Source organism: Solanum lycopersicum, chromosome 1 (assembly GCF_036512215.1).
Source record: "Solanum lycopersicum chromosome 1, SLM_r2.1".
NCBI lineage: Eukaryota > Viridiplantae > Streptophyta > Magnoliopsida > Solanales > Solanaceae > Solanum > Solanum lycopersicum.
The window spans coordinates 89,800,247-89,824,205 of NC_090800.1; the positions used below are offsets into that span (position 1 = coordinate 89,800,247).

The 23,959-nt window shown below is 30.8% G+C and overlaps 4 protein-coding genes across 4 annotated transcripts; 1 reads left to right on the plus strand and 3 right to left on the minus strand.

The window, feature by feature from the left end:
* Window positions 1–633: 633 nt before the first annotated feature.
* Window positions 634–4,768, minus strand: LOC101263253 (transcription factor bHLH143-like). The gene is made up of 4 exons (XM_004230564.5): window positions 4,663–4,768; window positions 2,987–3,607; window positions 2,715–2,859; window positions 634–2,621 (listed from the first exon to the last, which is right to left on the minus strand). Exon 4 carries the CDS (start codon window positions 2,602–2,604, stop codon window positions 1,516–1,518), a length of 1,089 nt encoding a protein of 362 aa, XP_004230612.1. The 5' UTR covers window positions 2,605–2,621; window positions 2,715–2,859; window positions 2,987–3,607; window positions 4,663–4,768; the 3' UTR covers window positions 634–1,515.
* Window positions 4,769–6,772: 2,004 nt separating this feature from the next.
* On the minus strand, window positions 6,773–8,990 carry FKBP12 (peptidyl-prolyl isomerase FKBP12). The gene is made up of 5 exons (NM_001246896.1): window positions 8,888–8,990; window positions 8,649–8,682; window positions 8,502–8,563; window positions 7,665–7,717; window positions 6,773–7,111 (listed from the first exon to the last, which is right to left on the minus strand). The coding sequence occupies exons 1-5, from the start codon at window positions 8,973–8,975 to the stop codon at window positions 7,010–7,012; spliced, it is 339 nt and encodes a 112-aa protein (NP_001233825.1). The 5' UTR covers window positions 8,976–8,990; the 3' UTR covers window positions 6,773–7,009.
* Window positions 8,991–15,520: 6,530 nt separating this feature from the next.
* On the plus strand, window positions 15,521–17,397 carry LOC101261168 (uncharacterized). The gene has a single exon (XM_004230557.5). It carries the CDS (start codon window positions 16,011–16,013, stop codon window positions 17,244–17,246), a length of 1,236 nt encoding a protein of 411 aa, XP_004230605.1. The 5' UTR covers window positions 15,521–16,010; the 3' UTR covers window positions 17,247–17,397.
* A 193-nt stretch (window positions 17,398–17,590) lies between these two features.
* Window positions 17,591–18,217, minus strand: LOC101248242 (uncharacterized). Its single transcript, XM_004230598.5, has one exon. The coding sequence runs from the start codon at window positions 18,101–18,103 to the stop codon at window positions 17,780–17,782; it is 324 nt and encodes a 107-aa protein (XP_004230646.1). The 5' UTR covers window positions 18,104–18,217; the 3' UTR covers window positions 17,591–17,779.
* Between the last annotated feature and the right edge of the window lie 5,742 nt (window positions 18,218–23,959).

A 23,959-nucleotide genomic window follows, 5' to 3' on the forward strand; every position in this document is an offset into this window, starting at 1 on the left:
TGAAAATTATAACCAATTGCACACTTTCACACCCTTTTCATTGATTTCAATATCTGAATCATAGCTTGCAATACCTTCAAAAGAGCTGTGATTATGAATGTTGACATGGTAGCCCTTTTCATAGAATTAATAATACAATTTTGGTATGCGGAGTTATTTTGTTCAGCATTTGGTTAATTAATTAGTCCCAAGAACTTACAATTTGCACTAAAAGTGGTGGGGCTCAATCCCATATAGAAGGTGAGAGAGCCTAAATCTTATGGATATTCTCGTCTATCCTATCTCACGTACCAAACAACCTCTAGGATTTAGTTACATCCATTAATATTCAACAGTTTAATTAATTTTTTCCATCATAAATGCAATTTAACTTGCTATTATTAGATTAACTTTCAAATTACCCACTAATTAGTATTATAAATAGTTACATATAACTTAATCTGATGATGGTATACAAACTTTTTAGAACACCAATATAAAGAAGTTTAACCTCAGAAAACATTAATCTTTCTCCATATGGAAATAAAACAACCCATTTCCAGTTTAATAACAGTAATAATAAAAAATAGACATCAGTATCCATTCAACACAAGGTGCAAGCAAATATGAAAAGGATCACAAGAACACAGAGGAGGCAAAAATAAAAAAATCTTATTACTAGTATCATTTAAAGTAGAAAAAAGCATAAAGACAACACACACAGCAATAATATGATGAAACACAAGGGTCCATCAAGCTCATAAAAAGACACCACGCTGAAAACTCACAAGTCTCCAACTACAACTCACCCATCCAAAGTGGAAACAAACCTAACTTTAAGACAAGATTTGATCATGTCTCTCCATCAGCCTTTTCATGATAAGCTTAGAGAGAAGGGCCCCCTTATTCAATGCACTTCTTCAACATCAATGCCATCACTGCCCTTTGTGGAATCAACAGAAAGATCAAAACATCATAGCTACTCATTCTGACCTATAACAGTGGGAGACTCTGACCCTGTGCTGGTGAGAGATAGCAAATACCAAGCGAAATAGTTGCAACAAACTGACCCCAACATAACCAACCACAAAAGTAAACCATCATACAGTCATTCAATTCAAGAAACATAATAGGGTGGATGGTGGGACCCCAAATCACCAAATGCGCATGCATAGAAACCATGGTTTTCTCAAGATTTTAAAGGGTCCCCCTCATTCACAGCACTCATCTTTTGAACTTTGAAATTCTACTTTCTTAACCACAAAAGCTAAAAATAATCATTCCTCGTCGACCATAGACATTCCCCTTTTTGTTCTACCCCTTGCAAGTAAAAGATCAAAAGAATCCCACTAAATCTTTTCCTCTAGTGGATAATAATACTTGTTGCACTGTAGGACTGATGAGGATGGCAAATGCTTCACAATTTAACTACTTTCAACCAAATAATGATATACGGCTTTTCTGTACTATCCAAGCAACTGTACCCCTAAAAAGTCATAATGCTACTGTTGTAGGGGTTGGATACTAGTCTGTTCTTTAACAAGAGGCTGGGGGATACTCTTGAGGGAGCTCAGATCCTAAGGCTTTGGCTTTACCCCTCAAAGACTTCAAGTAATTGATTGCTTCATCAATAACCAACAACGGGTCCTTGCTCTTTATCCCAGGAATCAAGCTCTCAAGAATCCTCAAGGTTTCACGAATTTTAACTTTCCTTTCCCTAGTGCTCAAACTGGAATCCTTATCCTTCCCACTAGAAGGAAGAGAGCCTCTAACACATTTTGCTTCCACATCATCATTGGGCCATCTAGATTCTATGTATGATGATTTCTTGTACCCACCATCTAGCAATCTTTGCCTTTTGCATGTGCCATCAGAACTGGCAACTTCTTCTGTAAGTTCCACAGACTGTTGCTCATGCTCACCGCAGCCGCAGCACCCCTGTTTTGCACAAGGAGAGCGATCTGTGCTAGTTACTTCATCATCCTCACCATAAAAATCATCATCTTCGTCGCCTTCAATGTCATCAGAAGAGAAAAGCAACGCATTGATCTCATCTGTATCTTCAAGCGTATTACTTTCTTCACCATTAACATAACTTTCATCCGATTTCTCTCCAATAACGGGCTTCACTTGAAATCTTTGCTCAACTACAACATTCAGGTTCTCATTTTGATGCAAACCATAAGCACCAAACACTTCTTTCGGTGTAATAATTTCATCCTCAGCAGGACGACCTTGACTAAAGAAAAATCTAGTTTGATTTCCAGATTGATCACAAATGAGAAACCTCTTCTGAGGATTTGTAGATGCATCAGTTGGTGGGGACTTAAACCCAATCAAGTGAGGCAGAAAGCATTTAGTATCACTTGAATACACATTTTTGGTGGGAACTAAGTTTGGCCGCCAATTGACTCCATTGTGACATGCTTCCATGGAATTCGGCAAACAAGGGATAAAGCATGAACGCCTAGGAGAAACTGCATTTGCAGCACATATGGCAGGGGTATACAGAGATGGAACGCCTAGGTGATGTCCAGGTTGCAAGAGTGTAGTGGCATAATTCAAATTTGGTGAAGTCCATGCAGGATCCTGCTGGTAATATTGGAGCTCGCTGGTCGTAACCATCTAGACAAAAGAGAAACCTAACATGCATAATGTAAGAAATTAGATGGAAAACCATAACAAAAAGCAACAGAAGTTTAACACAAATAGCAGCAGAAAGACTAGATGCATACCAGTAATATGAATTGTACAAATTCCACCTTAAATTACTTTAAGGACGCAAATAACAAGAAATTACTATAAAGCTGGATTTAAAACAAAGGTATGAACTCAGAGCATCTACGTCACAGGCTTCAACAACTGACGGAAGTATTCAGCCTGGTAAGCAAAAAAACAGACTGTTAGTTTGGCAGCTTTTCAATTACATCATAGAAGCCCACAACTGAGTAGAACAGTTAAATATCACAGTAATTATCCATAAGTGAGGCAATAATATAGAACGAACCTGGCAATTCTCCAATGGTTGAAAGCATGCTATAAACCTGACTCTAATCGTTGCTCTCCCCGTGATTCCATTCTCATGCTTTGAGGCCCGAAATCTTGTTTGGCTTGCGGCTTGGCACACCATAACTACTTTTAACCTTCCAATGAAATCAAAATCTATGCCAAAGACAATTTCTGAAGCCCAAGAGTAATAGGTAACTAGCTTTTGGAGGAAAATGGAGACTACAACAAAGGAGAAGCTTGAAGAAATTGCAGTATGAGAAAAGCAATCTGAAAGACCAATAATGAGCACAGGATGACAAAGTGCAAACAAATCAAAATCAGGACTCCGAGGATTAATTTGATTAGCAGTTGCCTATCTTTCAGCTAATCCTATAGATTTATCAAGAAAAAAGACAAAACTAACTGGTTACAGTTGATAGGCAGATGAAGAGAATGGTGAGACAAAAAAAATCTGGCTTAATCGGAGAAATGACTTAAAGGATCACCCTGCAATACAAGTTCAAGGGGATGACACAGCAAAGCACATCAATTGACAGACTCAGCCACCGCATATTGTTACTCCTTTACACAACAGAAGTTTTCACAGTTGTGGTATATTGTCAATAGGAAGTTAGTGCACCTGAAAGATTTGGCAACATATGTATCAGAGTCATGAACCAGAACAACTAAACAGTTTGCAATGTAATATCACCAAAATCCTTGAGAGAAAATAGAAGTGTAAATTACTAGACAGTGATGGTTTTTAACCCACACAATGTAGCTGAAACCTATCTCTTCTTCCATTTCATATGAATAATATTCAAAAAAAAAAGCTAAAGGAATTGAAGGGATGTGGAGTAACTTAGTCACTAGGCACAAATCAATCAAAATCAATAACCAAATCAAATCAGGCTCCTATATCAGGACACTATACAGCTCTCTATGAGTTCTCATGAACTTAAACACCAAAACCCATACTAAATCCAGATATCTTTTGCAATAAATATAAAATAAATAAAAAGAAACAAAACTGATGTTCTCAACACTAAAACCATAAGTTGAAGGCCAAATCATCCAAGAAACCCCATCAAGCAAATGCTTCTGAAAATCTTTTGAAGAGGCAAAAACACACAAACACGGGGAGATTGAAATCAAGAATTCAGAAAAAACATGAAAAAATGATAATAAGGGGTTTTCAGAGATAAGATTAAAAAGATTTCCCAAAGATCCTAACCGTCACCAAACCAGATAAACAAAAGCCTCATAATTTAAAGTATCAAGATTACGTAAAGAAACATAAACAGTGTGCAAAGTAAAAAATTCTAGTGAAAAACGTAGAATGAAGAGATCCAAGACAAATGTAAACCAGCAAGCAGTATGCAGAGAGAGAGAAGCAGATGCAGAATGTAAGCAGGTATAAGAAGAAAAGATGAAAGAAGTGATGCAAACATCCAAGAAAAAACACACATGGAGATACAATCAAGAATTCAGAAAAAAAAATAACATCAAGAAAACCTAAAGATGAAAAACTGATAATAAGGGGTTCTCCAAGATTAGATAAAAAGATATCCCAAAGAACACAACTTTCACCAAACCAGATAAATCAAAGTGCTTATCATTTAAATTATCAAGATTATGTTAAAGAAACATAAACAGTGTCTAAACTAGGGAAAAAAAAGGTATCCGGAAACTTACAATGAAGAGATTCAAGACAAGTGTAATTGAGAGAGAAGAGGCAGAATGTGAAGTAATTATTGTTTGAAAGTAGAAGAAGAGCAGATGAAAGAAGAGGTGATGTAATTTGGAAAGGATAGCATTATATATACGTTCTAATGACAGCTTTACCCTTCATTACAATCATAAATACAATAGTATCCTTTCTTCTTGTTGTTTTTTTCACGTTTGAGTTGAAATACCTATTAATAAAACAATTATTGATATAATAAGTATATTATCATGTTCCTACTAATCAATGTCTAGGATCGGTTTTGAAAATTAACGTGAATGTTAGGAATAAAACATAGAATAAAATAGGGGATTGTTTGTTTATATGTTTAAAAAAGTGACAAATAAAAATAAAAATTTATTTTGAGAAGAAATAACAAATAATAAAAGAGAGTAACGTTTTAAATACTTTTTTACCATTATCCTTGTATTTTAATGTATAAGAAACACTAGTATTTTGAACTCAAGATTCAAACCAGGCCAATTGTCTCGCATAAAGTGATCAAATTGAGTACTATAAACATCAACGTGCAACAAAATCAACAAAAATGATGATTTTGCAATCAAGTATAATTATTAGCAATGATTATATTCAACGAAAAAAAAAGTGAATTTAAGCTGTGACAATAAAACATGATGAAACGCACACTTAATTTAGTCCCTTGTGCCTTCGATATTTATGAGGATCATCATGCCAGTATTGATTAGCTTTAAGGACTCAGGCCGTGACTTTAGGAGGCAATGGGTATTTAAGGTCCATTAAACATCATTAGAAAGTTAAGCAGAAAGCATAATTGTAAATTGAAAAGCTTAATTACTACTCCACATGATTCCAAAAGAGAAAATAAAATGATTAAAACCATGGTGTGAAATAAGACTTTCAGCCAAAGCAGGTTCAACCACTCGCTATATATTATATTAGATTCAATAAGTAATAATCGACAACCACTTCATATAATTAAGTAATTTTTTAAATAATGGATAATCATAAGAGTAAATTTAGGTCTGCACTTTTCAAGACACAAAGCAACCACTAGCATCAATTGAAGGGATTTGTTAGTTTGTTGCTGATTTATTTACATTGTAACAATTGGCAGTGACACAGAAGTAGAGATGTGTAGAGTTGTGAGACAATAACAAATTAACATGACTGAAGGCTTACCAGAGAGACCAATTTGATCTCTAAATGGTAATTGAGAAACAAAGTATGTAACAAACAACAAAGTTCCTTTCAAGATGAGTATCTTACTGTGGAGAGCCCTAACCATTGAGGGGTACTGATGATAAGGTGGGTAGCTAATGATTGATGTGGTAGACCCTCATGGTGCACCTTTTTGGCCACAATCAACTGGATCTAAGATGGTGTGGCTTCTTCTATGCCACACTAGGAATCGAAGTTTTCATGATATACAATGAAGACAAATATTACTCCACCGCTGGACTCGTAAAAACACCACTATCTCTGAAATTATCACCTCATCTACTTGTGGCCTAAAGCAAAGTAATGAGGTCATTCCAGATTGCTCATATGATCATTCAAGCTCCAGGCAATGTCGCATGGACTAGAATGGTGCATCAGCAAAGGGATAAGATATATCATAGCTCATAAATGGGAAGGCTGTCATTCCTTGCAAAATGACACATTCAGTGATTAAGAACCTGGTATTACAGTATGACATAGTCATCAAACACTGCCTGACAGAAGCCAATCAAGTTGACAAGCACCAGCTACAAACTGGAAAATTCCTCAGACTATCATGAACATCAAGAGTTGCCTCACAGATAATTACAGGTCTTTGTTTCTTAACACTGCATAAGAGCTGGGATCCACCCAGCATACCCTTCAGGAGAAGGGAATAACGGGCAAGACACAAGGGTACACCACAAAGACAATCACACTCACATTCTCATTCCCATCGTTTCCTCCTAGTTTTGTCAAATTGAGTTTCCACCAATTCTTTTAAGCTATCAATTTTTGTGATGAAACATTAGGCTATTATACATAAGGCAATAGGCAAGCATATAGAATGCGACAAGGAGAATAGTACCCCATATTAGTTGGAGTTGACCATACAAACTCTTACATCCATTCCATATTATATTTCATTACTAACTAATTTGTCTTGCAAGGCAAATTAGTAGTCTCATAGAAGACCATTATCCAGACAAAAGCTTCAAAGCATTTATTATTGCCTTAATCTGTTTCAACAAGTTGCATTAGAGCAAAAGAGTACATGAGCAGTTCTGATACCCTCAAGCTGTCTACTGTATAGTGTACAACAGCTCCATCGGGAATGCCCAAATGTTAGCAAATTGCTCATTGTGCACCTAGGACTTCAATCTCAAAAACCAGAACTGAGTTGGGCTGAATACCCCATGCTGGAAATCCACCAGCACCATAAGCATAATCAGGGGTGCACTGCAAAATTGAAGACATCAGTTTAAACCTCTCCTTATAGAAGATCTTAATACATAAAAGCCTAGAAACTTTTTTCATATATGTACACAATTATAGTAAGATTAATACTCTTAGGAAGAATGCAATTATTGTATCATCGCCATTCCATTATAAACTTTGCAGCCAATCCCATCAAAAAGATGGAGATGATGTGACCATGAAATGGGCAGTAATACGAGGCAGAAATTGAAAAACGACAATTAGGGGGAGTTATCTGAAACCATCAATCCACTTTAGAGTGTCAATTGTAGAAAACATCATAATGTCTTCCTATAAGCCAGTCAGCCAAAAGGATAGAGACATTTCAGTGAAGTGAAAATAAATCAAAACTCAACAATGTAAAATAACTAGGAGATATCAACCTCCTTATTTTCCAATTGACTCTTAGTTTTCTGACTATAAACCCATAACTCAATGGGAGTCTAAACTTCATAACATGGATAACACAAACATAATTAACTCCGTGATTGATTTGACTTCAACTGAGAATCAAAAGAAAAGAGAAGGCATTTACCGTTAATCGAGCAACTTCTCCCAATTGCATGCCCAGTACTCCTTCATCCCATCCTGTAAATAAGGAGACATAAGAATAAAAGAAATGCAAGCTGAGAGAACTGTCACTATGGTCTACAGCGTTCTTAAGTTTCTCCCTTTGAAGACCCCAGAAGGAGGTGGGGATTTGTTCATAATGGGCACATGTCTGACAAATATAGAAGGATCTAAAAATGCCACTACAAAAGTTCACCACAGCCAAATTTTACTTCGTAAGTCAGCTATGAGCTTTTGCTTTGAGAAAGAAGTGTTAGTTTATCCAACATTAATCTGGTATCACTCAAGAGACCGAAGAATCAGCTGAACTATATGTGTGCTTCAAGGGAAAAGATATCTTAGCTCCTTCCATAGTGTCTTTTCTAGAATGATAGCAAGTTGGTTGTCTCAACTTAAAGACCTACCATCATTTGCCAACAAATCTATAACTCTACATGAATCCACCTATGTCACATTTAGACCTCTTTGGCCACCAACGTAGTAAGCTTTTGTTTGCTTTACAAAAGTGTAAGTTCTCTTGCACTAAAAGCTGTCCAGTATAAGAGCTATAAGCTTCCGGACCACTTCTATGGTCAGAAATTGGGTTTGAGAGAAATTTAAAATGACAATTGAAATCAATAAGAAAAGTAGTGGGATCACTACTATAAGTTCCATTCATGGTTAGTCCAATATAAGACTACTAAATTTTCCAAATTAATTGTCCAATTGAATACATTATCACGCATTACTTATAATAACATACTAACGCATAAACTAGGAAAAACAAATCATATAAATCGAGATATACAGGAGTCGTAAGTACCTTTGATAACTTTGCCTTGGCCGATCTTGAAAGAGAAAGGCTGCTGGCCTGGATCCTTAGTGCTGTTACACGTAAAATTAAGCAAAGATATATACTACACATAACCCTGCATCAAACTTCATAAATAAATAAAAAAAAACAGTTTACCTCCAGAACTTCTGACTCAGGTCTCTATCTTTCCCTGCAGGCATAGAACAATAAAAACAATATTAACCAAAAATACTACTAAAAACTGTACTTACTAAAAATCAAACTATATTAAAGATCCGATTCATCTATAAAGAATAAAAACAGACTGAATTAGAGATTAACTAGTTTGATGCGATTAATCCCTTGTGAAAAGAAAATGGATCTTTTTCTTTGGCGAAAAAAGAAAGAGGACTCACCGTAACCAGTGCAGTGGACGGTAACAGTTTGACCAGGCTGCGGTTTGGGGCCATTTCCGGCTCTGATAACTTCCTTCTCCACTCCCATTTTTTCCGGTGATTTTGATGAAATCTCCGACTTCTTGATTTAGGGTTTGATGACTGAAACTGTAGTGCTTGTCAATTTCAAGGGTCAGTGTCACGTGATTCTCGCGTGCGGCAGCGGAATATCTTCGTTACTTTCCTTTTTATACCCTTTTACATTTTATTTTTTTTTATATATGGGCGGATTTCTAGCTTGTTCGAGGAGAATAAAAATTGCTTACTTTTTTTTTTTTTTTTGAAAAAATGCGATAAATTAAGGTCTTATTGTCTTTAAATTTGTATTGTTTTTAATTTTTTGTATTTTTTTTACTTACGTGATATCTATATATCTCTCACGCGTCAATTGTGTGGATGCACGGAGTGTGCCACGTATGACAAAAAGTATATAAAATCACAAAAAAAAAATAAGTTCAAGGGGTAATAAGACCTTAGTTTAGTTTAATTGTGTCTCTGGATTTCGATCATAGTTTAGGGGGTAATTGTGTATTTTTCCTCTTTTTTTACTTCTTCTTTTGTATGAGTTTTTGGCCGAAATTATCCCTATCATATGACTAAACCTAAAGTATATCCTTTTATTAAATAAGTGAAAAAAATCCTGAATTATTAAAAAAGTTGCAAGATGTATCCTTTTGTCTATTTTTTTTTTTTAAGAAACTCACGTCGCAATTAAAAATGTGTCAAGTCAAATGAATATATGTTCACATGGTTAAGCTAATCAAATTAGGCGGTTCTTTTCAATTTTTTGAAATTGAGGGTTTAAATTATATTCATACAAAATATATTCAAATTCTAAATATTCTTTGAAAAAAACAAATACTACTCCAACTTCAAAAATTTCCAATAAAGTAATTATATATTTTTTATTTTAATAACTAATCAGCTACATAATATCACATTATTTCCAGCATTTTTATACATGGTATAAAATGTGAACATTGTATACATAATATACCCTCAATATTTTATTAAAAACTCTCTAAATAGTTGGATTTAATATATTTGAAATGATTTCTTTACGTAATCTTTCTAAACTTCAGAACATAATGTATGAATTATTCAGAATTTATGTATTGGTTGAAGTCACATGATCGAGAAATGCAAGTTCAACTTGATGAAATTGTTCGTACTATGTGGGAAGATTATATTAAAAACTACTACACAACAATTTATGTTCAATTTTTTTTATTAAATTAAAGTTAGATGAAACAATTATTTAAGTGTAGAACAAATACCTTTGTAATACTTTATTATGCAATTTTATTTTTTTATTTGATAAGATTGAATAAACAATTGTGGCTATTTAATAATTTTACAACTTCTGAAATTTATATATTTATGAGAAAATATGTAACACAAAAATTTCATATCACATGTCCAAACAAAACTTCAATTTCATTGATTCCATATCATATTACATGACCAAACGGGCCCTTAGATAATATAAGAATGTACATTAAATTTGAGTCATAGTTGAAAAATGATTTAAGCCAAAAACTCTTTTTCGTAGCATACTGAAAATATATTTTCTATTACTTACTTATTTTTATAAATTTAAATTTCTCAAGTACCATTAATTTAATATTTTTTAATTGTTCTATCAAGAACACTAATAATTTATGAGTCTGGAGCCTAAAGGGTATAAAATATTAACAAAAATTTCAAAACGGTATATAAAATTTTATACTAACCAAAACAGCAAAATCGTTGCATCAACAACGATTTACTCCACCGAAAAAAGCAAAATCGTTGCCTCTGCAGCGATTTTGAAAAATATGTTTTTTTAAAAAAAATGAAATCGCTACCTAGGCAGCGATTTTAATTTTTTTAAAAAAAAAACCGCTGCCTAGGCAGCGATTTATAATTTTTTTTATAAAATCGTTACCTTTTTTTAAAAAAATGTTGAAGTCGCCGCCCACGCAGTGATTTCCAAAAAAAAAAATCGCTGCCTAGGTAGCGATTTTTTTTAAAAAAAAATTATAAAATTTTTAAATCGCTACCTAAGCAGCAATGTCATATATATTTTAAAATATGTAAATCGCTTAGCGATTTTATAAAATAATTTTTTTTAACAAAACAATTTTATAAAAAAATCTTTTTTCAAAAAAAACGTTGTGTAGGCAGCGATTTAAAAATTTTATAATTTTTTTAAAAAAATAAATCGCTGCCTAGGCAGCGATTTAAAATTCTAAAAAAAATAAAAATTTTTTGGAAATAGCTGCCTGGGCAGCGACTTCCACATTTTCAAAAATACGTAGCGATTGTTTTTAAAAAAAATTAAAAAAATTATAAATCAGCGATTTTTTTTTAAAAAAAATTAAAATCGGTGTCTAGGTAGCGATTTTATTTTTTTAAAAAAAATTCACATTGTGCAAAATCGCTGCAGATGCAGCGATTTTGCTTTTTCCGGTGGAGTAAATCGTTGTTGATGCAGCGATTATGCCATTTTGGTTAATATAAAATTTTATATATCGTTTTAAAATTTTGTTAATATTTTGTACCTTTTAGGCTCCGGACTCAATAATTTATTCGGCATTATACTCTCTCTGTCCACTTTTAGTTATTAAAGTTTCTTTTTAGAGTCAAATTATGAGAATTTTAATTGATATTTTGTGATATATTTTTTCATCATAATTCATATTGATTGTATCAATATGATGAAAAAATATATCACAAAATATCAATTAAAATTCTTATAATTTGACTCTAAAAATAAACTTTAATAACCATATACTTATTAAATATTTAATTTTTTTATTTAAGATATCAAATTAATGTAATATAATTTAACTTTAAAAATTAATCAAATTGAATTTAAAAAATACGATATAACAATTAAAAATAAACTAAGAAAGTAAGTATTTAAATTAAAATAAATACCTTTTTGGTAAGATTTTCAAAATGGAGTTGCAAATGAATTTATCAGTTTACCCATCATTAATAGTTATTCAATTAAGATTTTTAAAATTTCATTGACAAGGCTGGTGCATAATACAATTTTGCTTGAATTAAAGGTGCAATTTGGAAATGTGCCAAAACAACAGTAATTAATATATATATATATATTTAAACATGTGATTTCACGTTACTTTCAATCATGAGATAGAATCTCATATTCTCCAAAAAATTATATCTTGGGAAGTCAGTATTATATTTGAAAATTTTTAAATATAAAAATTGACCCATGAAACAACTCCATATAAATCTACTTGTCATTTATTTCATAGGTAAATGAAATTTATAATCATATATCGATCTGGACACATAAAGAATTCTCAGCGTCGAGAGAGATTTGAGATTTTGTAAGTAACGTAGTGAGTGTTTTCTAAGAAGGGCTTCGAAGAAGAAAATGAAATAGGAATAACTGCGCTGGTCATAATAGATCGATTTTCATGCTAGTTCTTGCTCCAACATGAAAGTGGACTGCCGAGCTACAAATCCTACGACACATAATTATTTTTAAAAATTTATCATTCTCACCAACATATTTATTATTACTTTAAATCAATTCTACTTATCATCTATATTCATAACTACTACTTCATTGTCTAATAAAAAAAACTACTTTTTCATCTATAGTGAGTGAACAAGACCGATCACAATAGCTTTGTAATAGTTTATTATGTAATTTTATAAAATTTTATTTATTTGTTAAGATTGAGTAAAGAATTGAGATTATAATAGTTTTACAACTTTTTTAATTTATGTTTATGAAAAGTATATGACACAAAAATTTTAGATCGATTCAAATAAAATTTTAATCTATCTTGCAATTTCATATCATGATTTTATATTCGCATACCTTAGAATAAGACATTCCATTTTATGATTAGATGAAATTGTTTTTATTGTATGAAAATTTAAAACAGTCATTACACTTTTCTCCAAGTGCTTAGACGAATAATATAATTTAGGTGACACGATACAATTCTAACACTCTTTACATTATTATTTTTTTCTTAACCTCGTAATATATGTAAATTTCATGTATTTGCTATGAAGTTCATATAAAAGATGCAATAGTGTTCTACGAAGTACATTTTTTAGATATGAATTTGGACATAATGTAGAATGAAAACATGCATTTAATGCAGACATCAATAGTAATATGTATGTTGAGAATTAGCTATCGAGTGATAATGATCCTTAAACTATTTGCCTATCGATTGATTAATGAGATATATAGCTTACTATTGTTAATTTGCTTTTATCATTTAAGTTATTGATTGTATACTTTTTTACATATAAAATTCAAATAAAATTTATCGTAATTACACAAAATAATTTTACAGCAAAGCAAGTTAGCCAACTTTCGACTAAAATTACCAACTTTAGTTGAATCTAGAATAAAAAATTAAACTGATAATAAATAGATTAAATCATAGGAACCAACCTAATAATTAAAAGCTCTATTTGATTTTTCAAATAATTGAAGAAGTATATATATTCCTCCCCCGGTTATAACCCTAAGTTTAAATAATTGAAAGTTGTCAGTTTCCATTTTGATACAATAAGATAACGCCAAATCAAAATGGACCTTGATACTCTGTCAGAGATAAGAGTACTCATGTGAGCAATCATGTCATACCTAAACTTTATCCACCGACACTGTTAACTTACTTAATCTATCATTTATAAATCAAATTGATCAATTAATTTAATACGAAAAAAGTGTTATTGAGTTAATGAATTTCAATGATTTTATATAAAAGAATTATTTGATTATTGGTTCAATATTAATTTTATAATATTGAATTATTAGGTAAAGTTGATAACTAATTAAGATAGTTGTAATGTATGACTTTACCTATGTATGAATAATAATGTCAATATGGTTACTACCTTTGTTCAATGCTTTCAATTCGAATTATTGTCCTAGTTCTTATATTTGTGTTGCACTTGTATAGTTTTTTCATATTAGTTACTATTGTTATGCGCATTCTATAAAATTACATTATTATTTTATCGCGCCAAATTGCGGAGAAGTCATATAATTATTTAATGACCATTTTTTTATTAGTTAATTCGAAATGGAACTATTGATGATAAAAAATTGATAAATAAAAAAATATTTTGTTGAATTAATTATTAATTTAGCATTTATAAAAATAAGGAAATAATAATATATAAAATCAAATCAAACCGAGAAGTACATCGTAATAAACCTTAAAAATGATAATGACAATCAATCATGGAGCTAGGGGATTTGAGGATCAGTAAGGAAATAGGCAATAATTTAGTTGATTACAGTTTTAATTGTGGAAGAATTTTTCAATTCATAGTTTAATTAAGTGGCCTAGTACGTAATATACTACTAAATGTTTTTTCTTTATTTAATACTCCACCTTAATAAAAGTATTTTGGTTGGTGCGACGTATTCTAAAGGGAAACTCAACTACTTGTCTACACGTAAAAGTAAAGAGTAGTTGTTGAAGGAATTGATTGATAATCTTATTTTGCATGCATGGCCTAATATACCACTCCCAACTTTTATTTTCTTTCTTTGTTCATTTCAGGTTTATGCAATTAATTTCTATTATTGTAAAACAAAAATATATACAAATGTTCATTAACCAAAAATCTCATGCTTTCGACGGATTTATATAAGATATATTTTTATCGTGATTCTTATTGTTTATTTTTATTTATTTATTTTAAATTTTATATTCTTTTTTAAGAAAATAAATATTTCATTACCTGTGTTAATTGACTATGTATAATCTTAGGTATAGAAATTAATTTGAAAAATAAGTAATTAATATTGAGAGTAATATATACAAAAAATAATATTATTTTTTCTCTCAATATACTTAAAGTGAAAACCAAAAATAAATATCGATCAAAGTATATAAAAAACAAGTAAAAATAAAAGCAAAAAATACTTAGTAGTGGAGATTTTGAAAAAATGTATATATGATATTTTCTAAAAAGAACCATACACATTCTGAATATTTTCATTAATATTCAACTACTATATTACTAGGTCTTCCTTCAAGTTCTAAAAATATAAAAAAAACACTTTTGTCCGTTGATGATTATCTACCTGTCTTCTACGTAAATTAAATTAATTGCTTTGTCCTAATTTATTGCACAAATAACGCTGTGTGGAACATTTAATGAAGAAATGAAAGAAGTTAATTATCTATCATCAATCCATCATCTTTCTATTTGCAATTTTCATAATTTTTAAAAAAAATTAAATAATAGTAATTTTAATTAATATTTTATTGTATATTTTTTAATGTTGATATGTAAAAATTTTATATTTATAATATTTTTCATTTAATATTTAAATATATCAAACTAATAATTTAATTTAGTTTTAATAATGAATTAAATTAACTTTTAAAAAATGTATGATAATTAACATGAGATGAATAGAGTACTTATCAAATAAAAATATTTACATCTGACTGTATATCTTTATCATCTGTACGTGTTAATTTTTTTACACCATAAAATTTTACTCTTGACATGATACTTTTAACACGGTAAAAAAGAAAAAATAGGAGGTAAAACGGAAAAATAGTATAACAAAGAAGTAACGTCCACACACGCATGCAAAACCGCTCTATTTTTTCTTATTAAATCCACCCGTTTCTAATATCTATATGCTTCATATCTTCTTCTTCATCATCCTCTCTTCAACATTTTTTTCTCTTAAAAGACAAAAAAAAGGTTATTTTTTCCCCTTAATTGTTGATGTTAGTTGAGTTATAGATCATCTAATTTCATTTCTGGGTGTACCTAGAAACTCAATTTTTCATGGGGTTTTCTTGACCTTTTTATTGAATGCTTCCAACAGAAAAAATCATGGAGGTTGCTAGAATTAGACAATTGTTGCTCCTTTGGAGTAGAATCAAATCTACCCGTGTTTCTCTTGTGGGTGGCAATCACACCGCCGCTAGGTTTTGTACTCGCTAAATTCACCTTTCTTCCGTCGCTGGATTTTCCCCTTTCTCTCTCTCTCTCTCTCTCTCTTCTTGTAGCACAAGGTACGATCAGTTTTTACAGACTCTTCCGATAGGTTTGTTGTAAAAGCATGGATTTTGGTTTTGTGTATTGCCCCAAAAGGGGGGAAATCAAGGGGAATCATTTTCCCGAGTTGAAAATTGGGTTGCATCAAGACGCCGTTTTGATTATTAAGCTACCAGATTCGAGGGCTTTAAGGATTATGTCACGGTCTTTGTTCTTTGCAATGGTTCTTTTCATATTGCCGTCAATTGGGTCCATTTTAAGAGGCTCATTCGATGTAATTGATGATTCTTATGTGAATTCTGATGGGAGGGACTTCAATGTGTTGCATAATCTTTTTCGCGATTTGGCAGATGAAGGCCTTGTCAAGAAGGGGCATAAAGGACTTGTTTTGAGTTCTGAGAATGATCGTTTGATCAAAGATTTGGAATTGTCGAATGACAATGTGGTTGATTTGGTGCTTGATTCGGATATGGATTACAAGAATTCGATTCCAAATGAGACATTCGATTTTGCAATTGCTCAGAATGAATGGAACAGTAAGTTCATTGACCGTGTACTCAAGATTGGTGGCATTGTTGTAACTCAACTCAGCAATGATCCTTTAGCTGAGCTTAAAGCTCTAGCAAACTACAGAATCGTGTATATTCGACGATTTGACAAGACTTTGGTGGGAGTTAGGAAAACTGGGGTACTAAATGCTGAACTGAATTCACAGAAAAAGGACATTGTTTGTGGAAGCACACCTGAGGCTAAAAAAGTTGCATTGAAAGGATTAGAGGATGTGTTGCTCGAACCGCCAAAAAGGGCATTGCTGAAATCATTTTCAAGGAAGATGAAGTTTCTTCCTGAGTTGTTAGGTGATTCTCTTGAGAATTACCCTCGAAGAATCTTCATTTCTGATGAGAAAAATGGGGTAGCAGAATGGTTTAAGAGGAGCTACCCTGCAAATAATCAAGATTTCGAGATTTACAACTTGGATGTTGAAATCCAAGAGTCAGAGCAATCAGGGGATGGAGTAGCCTTAGTTGGGACAGCAGAATGGTTGAGCAAAAATGTTAAGGAAGAAGACTACGTTGTGATGAAGGCTGAAGCAGAAGTGGTTGAGGAAATAATCAAGAAGAAAGCAATATGTTTGGTAGATGAGTTGTTCTTGCACTGCAGAAACCAATTAGAAGAAGTTGGTAATGATGATGATGATGAAGAGGAAAATGGAAGCCAAAAGAGGGCTTATTGGCAATGTTTGACATTGTATGGGAAGTTAATAGATGAAGGTATTGCAGTGCACCAATGGTGGAGTTGAATCTAAGACACTTGATTTAGCTTTGTCCTTTATCAGTCTCTTGTTATTGTTGTTCATTTCATGTATCATGTGTTCAGTGGTCATCAGTGGCTTTGGCTTTCTTGTTTGAGCCATTTGTTGTTTAATTCTACTCTCTTTCTGTTGGCATGAAGACTGTTGCCTCATTTATTTAATGTTTTTCATCTTCTATCCTTTTATTGCAAAGTTGGCATCTTTGTCGTTATCTTCATATATTCCTATTTTCTAACTGAGAAAATCTGTTTCTTTTCTTTCTATTATTTCATCTCTAGATAAGAATTTTTAAGTATAAAGTTCACCCCATCCACAAGTCAATGTTAAGTATATATGATAAATGAAGGTAGTAATATTGAAACAACGATTAATCAGTACATAGCTTAGATACATAAATAGCAACAAACATTAAGCAACCATTGCTTCAGTAAGCAATTTGAATTTAACCAATAGAAATACATCAATTAGAAGTTAATTATAAAGATACGGATAGTTGAGAGTCGTGTGTATGAAGTTACATTTCAAGGAGTAGTGGTTTGTGTGGCATCAGCTGGAGTGTTGGGGAATGGGGGAAATGGAAAAGTAGGCAGACCACCAAAGGCGCCGCCACCAGTTGATGGAGTAGGAAAACCTGGAGTCGTAGGCATAGGAAATGAGGGGAAACCACCACCAGTTGATGGAGTCGTAGGCATAGGAAATGAGGGGAAACCACCACCAGTGGATGGAGTAGTAGGCATAGGGAAACCACCAAATTGCTGAAGACGTCGAGCTGCTGTGGCTTGCTCAATTGACATTACTGATACAACAAGCACCACAACGGCTATCATGACATTTATCTTCACCATTTTTTGTTGTTGTAAAAAAATACTACTCTTTTTGTTGAATTTGCTTCTTGTTAAGTATATGTGCAGGGGTTTTGGGTAAGTTATATAGTAGTATGTATGGGAATAGAAACATAATGAGCATTCAATTTGTTCACCCTCCTATGTGGTTGAGAGTATCAACTGAAATCCATCTCTCCTTAATTAGCTGTCAATTCAATTATTCTGTTTGAGTACGAATCATTGCTCCCTCCGTTTAACATTACTTGAACACATTGTTAGAATTATTTGTTACAAATAAGTAATTTACAAAATCATGTAATTTTTTCTCTTGTTTTATCCTTAAAATTAGTTCTTTTTGCAAAGTTTAAACAGATCAACAAAAAAAGAGTCTTGTTTAATCTTTTTCACGTTAACATTTAGTAAATTGATTATTTGAATAAGACACATAAATTGTATTGAAAAGGGTTTAAAAAAGATACACAAGTAAAAATACTCTTTTAGTTTATAAATAGTTTTTAAAAATAGAAAAGTAAGACAAATAATATGTGGAAAACTATTATATTTATTTCTATACTTTTGAGGAAAAAATATATTTATCTTTTGTTATATTTTTCTGATATACTTATTTTTACCATTCAATTTTGGATTCATAAGATATTTAAATATTATCTTATCTACATGGTACTCACGTAGATAGAATTTTTATCTGAATTAAAAAAATACACAACTATAACTGAGTCTAACTTGGTAAGCTATCTATATATTGCCTTCTTCTTTTTTTTTCCGTCAAAAACCACCTGTTTTTGGGTGGATTTGTGGATGAGTTGCGGATTTTAGATGGACTTCAATTAATTTTTATAAAAGATAAAATAAAATTAAGAACGGGTGAAATGAATTACAATGTTGAGAAATCAAATTCTCACATATTAGATAGAGAGTTTAGGTAACTACCCAAATTAGCAGACTTCAATCAGTTTATTTTCCTATTTATTAGCATTAATTAAAAAGAGCTGTTTAACATCCAACTAACCGATCTTCATTTTTTAGTTTTTTATCATATTATTTACCTCCCTTTATTTATTTTACACTTCTAAAAAAAAATAATTCATGTTATTTTCTTTCAAGCACTTGTTTATATACCTAACGTAAACTTCACATCATTCTTGTCCAGTGTAATGCTCCATCCATTTCACAAAATCAAGAAAATGTTCATTTTTCCTCTCAATTTATGCTTATTTAAATAGTACTAGCATTTTTAAAGAGATGCTCTTTTTTTTAAAGACACTTGATTGAGGGAAATTAATAAAAATACTTAATTTTATTTAATGAATATGTCCAAGCAAAATATATTACTATTTCCGTTTTTTAAAAAAAAGACTTCCTTTCTTTTTTAGTTTGTTTAAATAAAAATGATTTTTTTCTTTTTTGATAATATTTTAATTTTAGTTTTTCATGTGATATGTTTAATGCCACAAGATTAAAATACAATTTTGTACATTTGACATAACTTTAATCTAGAATCACAAGATTTAAAAATCTTCTTTATTTACTTAAACTCCGTGATAATTCTAAGCAGATCATTATTTTTGAAACGGAGGAAATATGAAACGGTTGGAATAAATAGACAGACTCTTCTACTATCGAATGCTAAGATTTACATTTATTTATTAATAAAAAATTATATAAGTGATCTTGACACTTGATAAAAGTATACACTTTATCAAGCAGCAACTGTCAAATCAATCATTCAACTAATTTTCTCCTTCGCTCGCATTAATCTATAATTTGATCAAAACCATTGTAAATTAGATTTTAATTATGTTACTATGAGACTCTAGGTAAAATACATTTGTTTTTATATTGATTAAAAAGAATAGTAATCTAAAATGCTAAGCTAAACGGTTGTTGATGGTAGTTTAATTTGGAGTAGAAATTAAATCGATACAGCTTTAATTTATTACAATGAATCCATTTGGTCCCTTAAATGTGGCTAGCTGTTATTATTTAGATGAGCGTTGATGCCATTAAATTGGCTTTAACAACAACCAAAAAGCTGTCTAGAAAGGAACACAACAGACTAAAGAAAAGATAAAAATGAAAAACAGTGACACATTAGGTAACCTTTTCTTATCAAGTAATTAGCTATTTTTCATTTTTTTTATCTTTTAATTATTCACGTTCACATTAGATAACCTTTTCTTATCAAGTAATAAATTATCTATTTTAAGAGTTTGAACTGTGGATAAACGTAAATAGTTTTTCAACCGTCCCACCAACCACATCAATAGGTAGAATATGAATCAATTTTCACATACAATTCAGCTCAATTTGCTTCACAGGATTTTTGGTTAAATTAATGTAGACCAACCACTACCTACATCTTATAACTGAATCAAGCTATGCACATAATCCTAAAACATACAATCATGTAATTTTTAAATTTAATTTTTTTGTTCTTTTTACACGATATTTTCATTTTTACACCTAAAAGAGATTTGAAAAGATCAGTTTACAGATGATCATAAGAGATTTATTTTCACGCTTACGTAATTTCGTACACATTGTTTAGTTGAAAATGGGTTGCACGTACAATAAGGACACCTCACAAATTTCTTGGACAAGCTAATTAATTATATTAGAGCTGCTATTATTTTCTCCCAAATTCTCTCCATTTCACATTAAAGTTTCCAAAACAGTTGATGCAATAAGCTTTATAGCATCAAAAATTTATTAGTCTCTCATGATTATTATGTCTTCAATTATTATAAAAGAAAAATAATATAAGGAAGAAGAAACGTATAGCAGTTGGCCTTAGTGGTTAATGAGTTACTTCTTACACTAAAAAGATTTTATTTGTTAAAATTAGATAAACAATTTGAAACACAGGAAAAAGACATTTTACTTTATTGAACCACTTAACTATTGTAAGTTGCATTGATTTGCTGTAGTCATCCTCTACAATAATAGAGGAATAACCACGTTTATTAGTTAAGAATTATGAATAAAGCTTAATAAAGTCATTTGGTTATAATTTTATATATATTTCAAAATTCCTCTGATTTTTTTTGTTACTATGCACATATTATTTTGTTTCAAAGTAGCTGAATATCGAATTATAGGACTATGTATGATGTTGCTATTTTCTAGTTTAATTAAAAAATCTCTAATTTTAGCACCTATAATTTTAGCATAAAAAAATTTGGCCCAAAAGTTAGAAACTATAGCTTCTATATTTTGAGTAAGAGAAAAACAAACATCTAACACAGTGATAACAATGTAAGCTGGGTTATAAAAATAATAAAATTAAAGAAAAAGGAAGTACTTTGCTTTATTTGATAACAAATTTAAGTTTTGTACAATTTTTGAGTAGATAATATGTGATATATACAAAAATAATTTATCATTCAACTCATTTTTATTCTATCCATTTGCATCTAACCAATTCTCAACTCATTCATATGCTATCTAATCCGTCCGTTAGCCAGCACAAGTCATGACACATATATAATGTCGTAGTTCCTCATGGAGAAGTTGATAATATTGCTTTAGAAAGTTTTGGAATTTCTGTCTTAACCACATTTGAATCTCAAGATCTATAACAATTGATAATTTGGGCTTTGTAAAAGCTGGGATCTCAGGTATGGGGGTAGTTGGTAGCTCACGCTTTGGCACACTTGGCAATTCGGGCTTAGAGACACTAGGTATCTCGAGTTTTGGGACTTCTGGAATCTCTGGCTTTGAAAAATTAGAGGTGTTGGGGTAGTGGGCATTGAAAAACTAGTGATTGTTGACGTTGAGAAACTAGAAATCTGAAGAAGATGACGTGCTGATATAGTAATTATCATGTGGTTATGCATGATATTTATTAATGCAAGCTATAAGATGGTGGAAAAACTACAATGCTGAGCCATTTTCTTTTGTAGATTCAAGAAGCTCGGAGAAAAATGTGGTAAGATCAATGCAAATAAAATTTTTATATTTTAATAATTTTCCATTTAGATATATATAGATTTTTAAAGACATCTAAAAGGGATAATTTCAACATTTGACATGTCAGTTGATCTATTTATTTGTCAATATTATAATATCTAAAATTTGTATCGTGATAAACAATATTATAGTATTTTGAAAATCCCTAGAATAAAGGATGATCATATTTACTAGCTTATATGAAATTATTAAGGAAGCAAACATTTGTTAAGCTATATTTACTAATCACTTCCAAAATTGCAATCACAATATCTGTTATGTCCTTTCTTTATTTATAGCTTTTCTCTTTGAATAAATAAAATTAAAAAAGAATGGGTATAAGTGAAACACATCATATCATAATCAAACATAATTGAAATTTTAAATGCATATCACTTTATCACAATAATAATGACAATGTTTATTTTTCCTTGTAATAATTAAAATCATTACACTTTTCACTAAATATCTATAAAATCAACATACAAACTCCCTTAGTCTTATTTTAAGGCATTGTATGATTAAATATCGAATCGTAATATTAAATTGATTCAAGTGTTTGTATTATTACTAAAATATTAAAATAATTATTGATAATTTAATTTGATGGAGAAAACATTACATTATATATGAATATACCTAAAAGGTATAATCCACTATCTACAAAATAATACTATTTTAGTAAAATATGACAACATTTGAGACGTATCAGTCAAAAGATATAAAAGTTATATTATAACTTGGAACAAATAAACAATACTTATATTGTTGCAGACAAAATTAGGCACGGAGGAAATAAATATTTTTATTATTCTTTAATAAGATGTCTTAAATTTGAGCTTCGAAAATAGAGTCATTTTTTATGGCACAAATCACGAGTTGCAGGGTAACAAAGCAGACCAGGCAAGGGCAAATACAACATCAAAGGCTAGATTCATATGAACCTAGTAATTTTGTCATAAAATGATCACTAAACTCGCAATAAATAATAGGCCAAAACTCATATTTTTAATTTACATATCAAATATGTTCAATATTAAAAATCTAAAAAGTTGAACCAACAAAATAGAAAATTGGACTCTGTCATTTAGAAGATTTATCACGTTTTCAGAGAGTTAAAAAAATGGTATTAATCAATTAACGAACATAACACTCTATTGAGGTATATCTGTGGAGCAAAATATTGATCCAACACTTTAATTTATCCTTTAAATTACTCTTGAAATGCGATGGAATAAAGTGGTTACTATTATTATTGTAAATAATAAATTATAACCCGACAGGAAGAGTAACCAAACAATGTGTTAACATTTGTTTTAGTTATTGCAGTGATTTTTAACATAATAAATTTCTACTTTTACAACGAATTTGAATTTAGCTATTGTAGATTTTTTTTTTAAAAAAAAAGTAAACTAGAAAAATCTTTTGTTTTAAATTGACCCAAATTCTACGTTTAAACCTATTTTTTAGTCATGACAAACATTTACCCTTTAAAAGATCAAAATTATCAAATTTGATTAGCGAAAATGAGATAATATTTTTAAAATTATAATTTGTGAATGTTGTAATGAAAGAACATATTCTGCAATTCTATCATTGTCCAAATTAAAGTACTTTTTAAGAAAAAAATGAAAGTTCAAAAGCATTAAAAACAATTAACACTAACTTGAAAGGCAATATTTGAGAAATTGCAACAACTAAAGCGATTACAGGAGCTTCATAGACACTTCCTGTCTTCTTAAAATGATGAGACAAAATAGAGAGAATTATAATAATACTTGATATTAAACACATAAGAAAGTAAGTGAAACATATATATTATGCAACCAACGTAGCGCACACTTAATTAATCATGTCCATGCTTTCGAAATCTGATGTAAAAAAATGGTTTATTTGATAAACACAGAT

Excerpts from the sequence above, each read along its gene's own strand:
- FKBP12 (NM_001246896.1), bottom strand. The coding sequence starts at position 8,975 with ATGGGAGTGGAGAAGGAAGTTATCAGAGCCGGAAATGGCCCCAAACCG. Across the intron at positions 7,718-8,501 it reads CCAAGGCAAAGTTATCAAAG|GATGGGATGAAGGAGTACTG; the intron begins GTACTTACGACT and ends CCTTATTTACAG. Across the intron at positions 7,112-7,664 it reads GAGAAGTTGCTCGATTAACG|TGCACCCCTGATTATGCTTA; the intron begins GTAAATGCCTTC and ends TCAATTTTGCAG.
- LOC101261168 (XM_004230557.5), top strand. The coding sequence starts at position 16,011 with ATGGATTTTGGTTTTGTGTATTGCCCCAAAAGGGGGGAAATCAAGGGG.
- LOC101263253 (XM_004230564.5), bottom strand. The coding sequence starts at position 2,604 with ATGGTTACGACCAGCGAGCTCCAATATTACCAGCAGGATCCTGCATGG.
- LOC101248242 (XM_004230598.5), bottom strand. The coding sequence starts at position 18,103 with ATGGTGAAGATAAATGTCATGATAGCCGTTGTGGTGCTTGTTGTATCA.